At 54.3% G+C, this 11,169-nt stretch overlaps 1 protein-coding gene across 8 annotated transcripts in view; it reads right to left on the bottom strand.

The window, feature by feature from the left end:
* The window catches only part of TMEM255B (transmembrane protein 255B), a 31,967-nt gene extending 21,256 nt beyond the window's left edge, over positions 1–10,711 (bottom strand). For 3 of the 8 annotated variants that reach the window (XR_009005904.1, XR_009005903.1, XM_057532880.1), the window contains exons 1-3: positions 5,126–5,331; positions 4,296–4,438; positions 1,233–1,295 (exon numbers count right to left, since the gene is read on the bottom strand). Coding sequence is in view for 5 of the 8 variants with exons in the window: in XM_057532880.1 (XP_057388863.1) it covers positions 1,233–1,295; positions 4,296–4,438; positions 5,126–5,273 (354 nt within the window). In the remaining 3 variants the exon portion in view is untranslated. Of the gene's footprint in view, positions 1–1,232; positions 1,296–4,295; positions 4,439–5,125; positions 5,343–10,570 lie in introns of those variants that run through there. The other 5 variants (XR_009005905.1, XM_057532881.1, XM_057532882.1 and 2 more) reach the window with 4 other exon arrangements.
* Positions 10,712–11,169: the final 458 nt, after the last annotated feature.

The following is an 11,169-nucleotide window of genomic DNA, read 5'->3' on the forward strand; positions in this document are numbered from 1 at the left end:
TATCGGATAAGGGACTTGTATCCAGAATATATAAAGGACTCTGACAACTCAACAATAAAAAGACAAGTAACCCGATTTAAAAATGGGCAAAGGACTTGAATAGACATTTCTCAACAACAACCAGAAACAGATATACAAAAAGCCAATCAGCACATGTAAAGAAGCTCAACATCATTAGTCATCAAGGAAATACAAATCCACGATGAGACCCCACTTCACACCCAACAGAATGGCCAGAGTAGAAACAGACGAGAGCACACACTTTACTCTATGGTAAGTCTACGTGTAACATTTTGAGAAGCTGCCAGACTCTTTTTAAAGTGGCTGCATCATTTCACATTCCCGCCAGCTGTGTGCAAGGCCCACCTTCTCCACATCTTCACACACCCGTGAAAGCCCAGGGCAGCCACTGTGATCCTGGTGATACATCAGGATGATGGCCAGTGCAGGTAGAGGCGGAAACACCAGCACAGTCTGATACGATGATTTGGAGATGAGACAGAAACAGCATATGGTCCAATCGCATCCTCCCTGAACCCTCTCAAAAGTCAACACTGGCTGGCACGATGATTTGGCAAAATTAACTATTTTGAATTAACTATTCTTACAGCTCTCTTCCCCAAAGCAGTGCATCAATAAGACAGATTCCAAATTGAAATGATCAATAAAAAGTCAGGTTTGTAACCTGACTGATCAAAGTTGGCCTTCATACGTCCCACAGACAAACAGTTGTAGACATGCCCTCTGCAAAGGCCTCTGAACCACGGTTCTCCTGGTTTTCCACTGACCCCTTCTCTCTCCTCAGTCTGGGAGAGCCGTCGTCACACCCCAGACGTAGGAGGAGATGCCAGGGCTCCTGACTCAAGGACAGATGTTCATACACACGTGTTTTTGCCTGAACCTTATACACCATGATTTAAACTAATTGCCAACCTTCCCAACCCACCCCATACCCTAAACGTTTCTTCCCGTGGCCCAACCTTAGCTGCTAAGACACCACATGTGGTTGTTGAATGTACCCTACAATCCCAGGGGCGATGCTCACTTAGCCTAAGATGTGAAAGGCACCCACTCAACCCTGAGTCCTGGGAAGCTAGGCACTGACCCCGGGGGTGCTGGATTGGGGCAGGGGCTTTCCCAGGAACACCCACAGCTATAGGGGCCGCACTCCTCCCCCCCAACCGCGTACAGCCCCACCACCCAAATTTGAAAGAAACAATGCACATTCTTACCATTTGCTTTCTATTCTCCACCAGGTTGATGCCAATAATTCCTAAGAAAGATCCGAAGCCCAGCTGACACCAAAGGAAAACAAGGGAGAAAGCGCTTGGTTACACGCCTGGCAGCCTAATGCCGACAGGGGACAGTGGCCACCCACCTCAGGACACCCTGTCAAAAAGCAAGGCCAGCCATCCCCCCTCACAGAGCCCGAAGCACTAAGTGGCAGGTAGGTTCAGGCCCATTGGGGTGGGCTTCTCGGGATCCATCAAAGCCAGTGATCGGAATAAAAGCTGCTGAAACAGACCCGTCTCATCTTCTGTGTTCAAATGTTTTAACTCCTACGTCAGTTCAACTCCCGATTCCGGGAAAAGAGTGTCACGTGCCCCCCACCCCGACAGGAGAACACCCTCATGGTGACCCATCCTCCATGCCTGGTGGTCAGGGAGAGGCCCGTCTGAGAGCTTCTCCTGGGCCATCGTCGGAGGACGGCTGACCCTCAGGGAGGATCATAGGAAGCCAGAACCAAGGGTGTTTCAGACACGGACACGGCTGACGCCCCTTAGAAATGAGCGTTTGACTCAGGTGAGCAGGCAGACAGGTAATGCTGGGGCAGGAAGAGGTGGGATGGGGGCTCCAGCCCAGGCAGGAAGGGCACCCAGGGGCCCCTGAGAACCAGTCCGCTTGTTCCTCGGCCTCAGCTGTCGGCCTGGGTGCAGGTGACGCTGGGACGTTGGAGAAACACCACGACTGTGCTCGTCTCGCATCTCCCGAGTGTGCCCAGGGGTGCCGGCGGCCTCATCCCCCCACACCCGCCTGGGAAGAATTCCTAAGCTTCCCCTCAGCCTGAAGAACAGAGTTCCAGCAACGCCAGGGGAGGCGTTGACAAGCCCCTCGCCAGGGGCGCCGGTGACAAGCCCCTCGCAGAGGCACAGGGCCGCCCCGAGACCCCGCGCTGGAGCCCGCCCAGCGGGTGACCCTCGGCTCTGCCCGGCCCGTCGGATTCTGAGTGACCATGCGAGGCAGAAGCAGCAGCCCCGGGACAGCCGAGCGACTGACCCACACAGCTGTGGCATCTCTAACCATGGTGCCAGATTTAATGCACTAAAAATCAGACCTATTTATGTCCAAGGATGTCTTTACCTGCAAGTATTATATCTCCGGAGACAGATGTGAATGCACAGATGTAGTTTTCACCAATAATTTAAGAATTCTCAAGGAGTGAAGAAAGATGAGCGTTTTCTTCAAAATATCGCAATCCCACTCCACAGTTCAAAATATCAAAATCTCACTCCAACAAAAATGTATTAAAATATATCTATTAAGTTTCACTAAGTTGCATTTTTTTGGATTTGAAAAAATTCCTCTTTCCAAAACGTTGCGGTGTTTGCACCTTCTCACCCAGTTTCCTCCTGAGACCCGCCCTTGCTGTGAGCCTCAGGGTCGGATGCCGTGTGTCCACAGAAGTGACTTTTATCCACATTTTCTTGGAGCAAACCTCATCTGTTGTGTCCGCCGTTTGCTTTCAGAACCGTTGAGCTGAAGCCAGTTTCACTCTGGTTCTCAGCCAGGAGTCAGGTTCTCTGTGGATCGAGGCTCTGAACACACCCAGGATGTTCTGAGGGTGACCTCCAGGTGAATCCTGAACCACTGAAGCTTAGAGAACACTGCAAAATCCTACTCAAGACTGATCCTGACGCTCTGCAGGCCACCTGGGGGATGCGTCCTCACGGCCGCCCGCCTCCACATCCCCGGCTCCCCTCCCGTCCAGGACACAGGCCGGGAAGCAGAGTCTCATGAGAGTTCACTGAGAATGCTATCTGCACAGACACTATTTATGTAGGTTTACTCAGAAAGTATACACAGGAAGATAATGTAGATTTATAAAGTACAGATAAAATATAAAAATAAAGAAAAACATAAAGAGAAAATGAATGATATTTGTAAAATATTTTAAACTATTTTCATCCTTGCTAAAAATGTTATCAACATCATGACTAATCTGGATAATACCTCTAGTGAGAGTCATGAGATTAAATAAGCTTCATTTTTTAAAATCTTGGTTTAGGGCTTCCCTGGTGGCGCAGTGGTTGAGAATCTGCCTGCTGATGCAGGGGACACGGGTTCGAGCCCTGGTCTGGGAAGATCCCACATGCCACGGAGCAGCTGGGCCCGTGAGCCACAATTGCTGAGCCTGCGCGTCTGGAGCCTGTGCCCCGCGACGGAAGGGGCCGCGATAGAGAAAGGCCCGCGCACCGCGATGAAGAGCGGTCCCCGCACCGCGATGAAGAGTGGCCCCCGCTTGCCGCAACTGGAGAAAGCCCTCGCACGAACCGAAGACCCAACACAGCCATAAATAAATAAATAAATAAATAAATAAGAAAATCCTTTAAAAAAAAAAAAAAAAAAAAAAAATCTTGGTTTAGCACTTTGTGACACAGCCCCTCAGGGCTCTGGTGCATTTGCAGGGCATCATATCTGATAAAAAGCAATTTCACAGACGCTCCCTGAGTGCGATGCAGATGCTTGGAGCAAATTTTACTGCCAACAAATGGACACAATTCCACAGTTCAGAAGTCTGGATGATTCTGGCTTTGGGGGCCGCTGTTGCCGGGTCTGGCTGGGCTGTGGGTTTACCTCGCGGGGTTATTGCCCAGAAGCGGAGGTGAGGACCACGTCAGCTCGTTTTCCTGCTGATCCCACACGATCCCACAAACGCACCTTCTATCCAGGTTTTGTGGCATCTTTCAAAGCTCTGAGTCCAGTTTCCGAGGGGTGGTTTGCTCAGCTTGGTCTCATGGAGCTAAAATCCAGGTGTCACAGGGCTGGCTCTCCCCGGGCACCCTGGGAGACTCTGGGCCAGGGCCTGTCGCACCTCTTGGCTCCGACCCCTCTCCTTCCCCTCCCCCACCCCTCAGGACCCTGTGCCCCACTGGGCCACCTGAGCATGCAGGATAATTGCCCTAAACCTCCAGCTCGGGGGGCTGGGGTGGAGCGCGTCAGCAGCACACGGACGTCTGTGTCCCCGCAGCCCCCAGGCCCCCCGACCGGCAGACCCCAGGGACCGCGCCACTCACAATGATCCCGGGGTAGTAGCCGCCCATGGTCACGTTCTCCGTCCTGGTGGTGGCGGCGAGGCCGACGGTCAGGATGGAGATGGACACCACCAGCAGAGACCCCACAAACCACAGGGAAGTCTTCTTTCTTCTCGCAAACCCTTCTGGGGGAGGACAAACAAGGAGCCAGCTGGTAAGGGGTTGGGCTCGGGGAGGGGGGCCCCAGGACATCAAGCGCATCCCGGGTCAGCCTGGCTCTTTGCTGCAGCCCCGCTGCTCACTGGCAGGTGCCTGGGACACGCTCCCCAGGGACACGCTCCCCAGGGACCACCACCGCCTGCTTCTTCCCCGCCCTTCCCCGTCCTCAGAGCGGGACCCCTCGCCACCCCTCCGCCCGCCCTGAGGACTCACCGTCATCTCCTAAAGGGCACCCAGACCCCGCCGGTACCCCTGCACGGCCGCCCTCCCCTGTGGCCCCCACCGCACCCAGGGGTTTCCAGGCACTGTCACCACCACACGTCCGCTGCCCATCCCCCCGGACGACGAGCCCCGTGAGGGTGGGCGGGGGCCCTGCCTCGTTCCCCGCTGCGTCCCTGCCACCTGAGACAGTGCCCGCGCACAGTAGGTTCTCAGTAAACGTCAGGGGGTGCTGAGCCCTCCCCGGGTTGCAAGTCCCCCGCCGGCCTCCGTCCTGGCTTCGCCCCACACGGCAGCAGTCACGCCGGCCGCTTATGGAGTATCTGCTCTGCGCCTGGTCTTACTGAGCACTTCACCTGCATTAACACGCACCCCTGGGCCCTGCCAAGCCCGTGACCCTGGACCCTGCCCTACTCCAAGACGGGACAGAGGACCTCTGCCCCCGGCCCTGGACCAGGCCGAGCAGGTCCCACACAGAGAGGGGGCACGCTTCCCTCTGGGGTGGCCAGCACGTCCACGCTGCTCCGCGGCTGCACTTGTGCCCCGTGTCCACACCGAGCCACTCCCCCGGAGGGCCGGCATCCTGCTGTTCTTCCGCCTCCTGTGCCTGGCTCAGCGCCAAACACGCGAGTGATCAAACGGGAAGGGGTGGAAAGAAAGTATAAAATTGTGCAGAGCCCGCCGCTGCCCACCTGCACGTCCATCACCCTCTCCCCTTGTCAACAGGCCCCAATTATTGGATGTGGAAACACGCCAGCTGAAAGATGGCATTTTCCAGCCTCTGCTCCAGCTGGGTGATTACGTTCTCAGCAAATAATCTCCATCTCACCAAGGAATGTTGGGTGGGACCTACAGGAAATCTCTTAAAGGAGCCAGTCCCTTTGCCTTTCTCCCCTTCATCCTTCCCGCTGCCTGGAATGTGAACCTAAAGGTGGAGCCCCTGCAGCCATTTTGCACCATGAGGGAACCTTGACAATAGAAGTCGCACACAAAGAGAGGCAGAGCAGAAAGACAGCCCTGGGTTGTCCACCTCCAAACTTTGATTAGGTAACAGAATTAAATCTCTAGACTATAAACCACTATTTTGGATGTCCTGGTATCTGTAGCCAAACCTAATTTTAACTGTCACAGAACTCAAGAAAGCAAGAAAGGAAACCTTCCATCACTGGCACCTTCCTCCCTCAAGCCTTGACTTCTGGGTTTTGTGTGAACTGTTCTTCCTCTCGTGTGTCTCAGGGAAGGCAAGGAAGCCTCACTTACAATAACCATAATTGTAACAATTATTACAGCAATTTGATCTCAGATACGCCTGTTCCTACATAGTCATCAGCAACCGCACAACGGAGGCAGAGACAGCCAGACAGAGGGCAGGACGAGGCTCCACACTGAACACAGCCATGCTGGCGGGTTTCGTTTGTTGGAAGGTTAACCATCTTCATCCTTGTGACTCCAAAACAAAACAGGATGAAAGAAAAACGTGGTGCTTCTTCCCACACCAAAGTTTTTAAAATTGACGTGTGTGTGTGTGTTTGGTGGGGAAGCAGCTGCTCATTTGACCTCAACCACTGTCTCAGATGACCCCGGGCCTCCCTCCCAGACTGTGCCTTTGAAGATTTACACACCCATCCGCAGTCTCGTCAACAAAGTTTAACGGCAGGTCACGGTCACGCCACCCAAGAACGGGATTGTCACGCATTCAGAAATAAATTACACACAACTCTGAGTCAACGTGCTCACTCAGAATCACTTGGCCAGCCCGGGAACGCCGCTTCTACCCACTGGCCTGGCGAGGGCAAAGCTCTCAGGAAGGTCACTTCATTTCCCGCGAGGCCCTCACCTCCCTTCACCTGCTCTTTCATTGCTGTTTTCTCGTAGTTTTTACTGCAAATATGTAAGAACTGTTGAGGGTGAACCATTTATAGGAGTGTCTACAGAAGCACAGCCACAAGTGCGAGGAGACGATTTACACCTTTGGGACCCAGCGGCCCTGGGGTCCCCTTGGTGGGCTTTTCTCTTGTTCACTATTATTCACGGCATCTTACTTGCAAAGTCGTGTGCATGCAGACAGCAATCACTTATTTTTCTTTGCATGTATTTAGAGCCTGAAACTGAGGATACAAGTACAAGTTGGTTTGCCCCAGAGTCAGAAAGATCAGCGGTTACAGCCGATCTGGGGTGTCTGTAGGGAAACGGGACAGAAATGGCAAAGCCACTTTGAAAATGAGTGAGTGAGACGAAAAAAGAAGGCTCCCCTCGGGCGACATTCTGCTCTGGGTGATTAACTTTAGAAAGGCAGGTACATTGGGAAAAAACGGACACAAAAGTTAAAAACACATCTTCTTCTATGTTTTGGAAGTTAGTGACGCTGTTACCATGGAAGTTGATGAGACAATCACACCAGGGCCGTCCAGCAGTCGGTGGGGGGGTGGCATGCCAGCCTCCGCCCCGTCCACCCGCCCCCAGGGGTCACCTCTCCCGTGTGCCGACCACCCTGCCAGCCCCCGAGCCCCTGTAGATGGACCCAGAGCAGCCCCACCTCCTTACCAGCTGCCCCTCCTCAGCTGTTCTTCCTGAAGTTCCATCCCCACCTCTGTTGTAAAATGTGTTTTAAGAGCAGGAAGACTCTTGAAACTAAATTTTCTGGGACTAAGTATTTGAGAAAATTATCAAATGCCGTCCTCCTCAAAGGATTTTGCTATTTTACCTAATTTAATGCATTACACGTCTATTTATGCTCAAAATAATTAACTGACGTCTTAGCACCTGCTTCAAACCACAGTTCTGGCCGCTGGGCTTTGTCTCTTAGCTCCTGTGGGCCCATCTGGCAGACCCCCTGTGGCGATATTCTGGTTCTGAAGGTTCTTGGCTCCGCTTTGATTTGTCCCTTTAGGGCGGTCGCGTGATGAGCGGGGACCTGAGGGGCCCCACCAGGCAAACAGTTTTGCTGGGACCTTGTCAAGTCCGTTAGTGACATTCTGACAGGTTATGTCAAACATCTCCTTCGGGACCACGTAAAGCTTCCTAGGAGCCATTTTCAATATAACTTCACCATTTCACCAGGCTTTCCCTAGTATGACTTTCCCTCTGAAACTTCTACATGATAAAAATCACAAGATGCAAGCTGTCCTCCTTGTCAGGATTCGTATCTCGAGTTCCAAGTTTACCGTGAGGTCTGGAGAGACAGGCAGGTGGGAAAGGAATGCTTCTGAGTGACCTCATCCCAATGACACAAACTGGAATATTTTGATTCCAGGTACAACAGGGATGACAAAGAGAAGAGTCCCAACCTTCCATAGTCTTTATAAATAGAGGATCTTGCATAAAAAAATAAGACAATGAGAAATAGCCTCGAGAAAAGAAGGTAGGGTATCTTTCTAATTGCCGTAAGGCATATGCATTTTTAGGTCAAGTTTCAGAGAAAACTGAAACTTTCAGAGAAAAGGGGGTCCACACTGAAGGAAAAAAACAGAATTCCCTGACTTGTTCCCTCGACCTGCCTGTCCCATTAGCAGGAGTCTTACCGTGTGCGTTGTTACAACTGAAGCATCCTTAAGGCGGTGCCCTGACTCCTAGTTAAAATCTCTACTATTAGGCTTATAGCACTGGCGGCAACTTACACGAACGCTGCCCGAACTGTTGTGGGACTGCCAGACCTGCTGAGTGATCGCACGCGGCCCCCCGCCCTCTCTGAACCCTGCAGAAGGAGGATCCTGAGCGCAGGGGCCGTGGGGATCTTGCTTGATGCTGGGTCCCCGAGCCTGTTATCTCCTCATGCTGAATGAATGAGGGAACTTCGGTTTCCTGATCTGCAAAGTGGGGGTATGACAACCCTCTGCTTGCCTGCCTCTTCACTGTGATAAGGATGCAGTGAGAGAACATCCGTGAAAATTCCAGATGTGTGCCTATGCGCATAATGGACATATGGTCGTGGGTGGTGCTAACGTTAAGGTGAATCAGCACTTACTCCTACCCGGTGCTCTCCACCTGGGAGCGGAGGGGGGACGTCTGGGGCTGTGGGGCTGAAGCCAAATCTGCGTCTCACCTGCCTGCTCACTGCTCTCCTGACTCCAGCCTGTGTAGACTGTCGCTCCCCAGGAGCCCTGCCAGCTCCCTGCCCCTGCCGCCTCCCCTCCCAGCCTCCTCCCAGCCTCTTCCCAACCTCCCCCCAGCCTCCCCTCCCAGCCTCCTCCCAACCTCCCCCCAGCCTCCCCTCCCAGCCTCCTCCCAACCTCCCCCCAGCCTCCCCTCCCAACCTCCCCCCAGCCTCCCCTCCCAGCCTCCTCCCAACCTCCCCCCAGCCTCCCCTCCCAGCCTCCCCTCCCAGCCTCCTCCCAACCTCCCCTCCCAGCCTCCTCCCAACCTCCCCCCAGCCTCCCCTCCCAGCCTCCTCCCAACCTCCCCCCAGCCTCCCCTCCCAGCCTCCCCTCCCAGCCTCCTCCCAGCCTCCCCTCCCAGCCTCCTCCCAGCCTCCCCCCAGCCTCCCCTCCCAGCCTCCTCCCAGCATCTGTGGCCCCATGACCAAGTGCAAGGATGGAGCAGACCTAGGGGCCGCCCCCCTCCGCACCTTCTCCACTTAGTGGAGTCAGGAAGGGGGCGTCACAAAGACCGGGGTGGGGGCAGTCACCTCGTCACCCCCTCCTTGCCAGGAGAGCCGGGCCTCCCAGAAAGAAGAATGAGCTCATTTAATCATTTCATCTCGACAGCAGCCGTGGGGGGCTAAGCAACCGTCCCAGGGAAAGAGACGAAGGCACAAGGAGGTGCCCTCAGCCAACAATTGCCCTTTTACTTTGCTTTTACACAGAATACACCCCCAAGGGCATGAGTGCAGACATGTCAGGTAGAAAATACCCATAATCCCATCCCAGCTACACTCATGTTTAGTATTTTTAAATAAAAAACCAACTCTCAGTATTTTTTAAATTTAATGTTCCTCCTCAGAAGAAAATTCTAAGTCAAAAGTGCTATTTTTGAAATCAAGTCATTCTAATATAATGATGGTAATAACTGTAAGTAGTTAATAACTAGTCATAACAACTAGTTGTGATTATAATAAGTAATTGTTTTCCAGGAGGATGGAACACGTGTAGGTCAGTCTGTCACAGAGCATTTGGCTTTAGAGAGCGGTGGGTATAGAATTGTTTCTTTTAGGAAGAAGCCAGATGCCTTGATTATCATTTAAAAATCAAGCAACATCACTAATCTGGTTTTTTAAAAGAGACTTTGCAAAACCACTGCACACAGGGCTGGGAGGTAAACCCCTGCGTTCTCCACTGGACCCCCTGTGAAGCGGCAGCGGGACCCCGAGGCATCACCACCCCTCGGCCCGTCCGTCAGAGCCCCGCTCGCCGTGGCTACCTTTTCTCTTCTTGAAGCCTTCCCGGCCTCCCCGTCAGGAAAACACCCCCATTACTCCCCTCCCGGCCACTTCCCGGTAGAGAGACAAAGGCGCCGGCTTCCTGTGTCCCGCCGCCTGGCTTCGGCTGCATCGGGCTTGGTGGGAAATCCGCGAATTCGAGATTCCGTGAATTTACGGGGGAGAAGTCTGGGGAGGGCGCGGATGAGGCGGACAGCCGCGCGAAGAATGCCCTAAGGCTTTCAAGCAGGAAGAAGCCACCTGGCCCCACGAAATGACCTTTTCCTAGAAATTTTTGGAGCCTGAAATGGGGTGGAAGAGATGGAAAAGGAGTGGGTTGTAAGGTTTATACGGATCGTCGTCTACTGTTCGTAATAAACGACAGCGGAGAACGAGACGGGGAGAGACAGGCGCAAAGTCTGGACACTCAGGAAAAAGCGGAGGGAGAGGGCCTGTGCCCGCGCCCAGGGGTCCCGGCGGAGCTCGGGCGCCGGAGGACCAGAGCCTGGTTCACCTGTGCGCTCACCTGTCGTGTCCAGCAGGGCCAGGGGCCCGGGCACCGGCGGCGGGAGCGGCTGCATCCCGGGGGCTGCTCCGGGTGGGAGGGGCTGCTTGCTCTCCCTCTGCGACAGCGACCGTGGGGCGCGGTGGCCGCGAGGACCAGATGCCCGAGCACCGCCCCTCCGGTCAGCGTCTGTCCGCTCGCTTCCTACCTGCGCCCCGCCCCTCCGCCCCGCCCCGCCCCTCCGCCCTCGCCCCGCCCTCGCCCCGCCCCCCTGCCCCCCTCCCGGTTTTCCAGGAGCGGAAGCACCGGGGAAGGGAAGCCAGCTCCCACGCACCACCCCCCGCCCCCCGGACTCGGCACTGGCAAACCTTTAAAGGTGGGACGGTAACAGTATTGAGAATCTGGGGGAAGGAACCCACGTGCGCTGCTGGTGGGATTACGCCCGCTGTGACCACTTTGAGAGCAGTGTTTGGGAAAGTCGAAGATGGGTCCCTACAAGCCCGCAATTCCCTGCTTAAGGACAAGCCCAAGACCCGTGGTTCCAGGCCCAGGCTGCCCTGAGAATCATCTAAAGACCTTCTGTTAAAAAATTACTGCTGTCCTGAGCCAACCCAGACCAG

Source organism: Balaenoptera acutorostrata, chromosome 18 (genome assembly GCF_949987535.1).
Source record: "Balaenoptera acutorostrata chromosome 18, mBalAcu1.1, whole genome shotgun sequence".
Lineage (NCBI taxonomy): Eukaryota > Metazoa > Chordata > Mammalia > Artiodactyla > Balaenopteridae > Balaenoptera > Balaenoptera acutorostrata.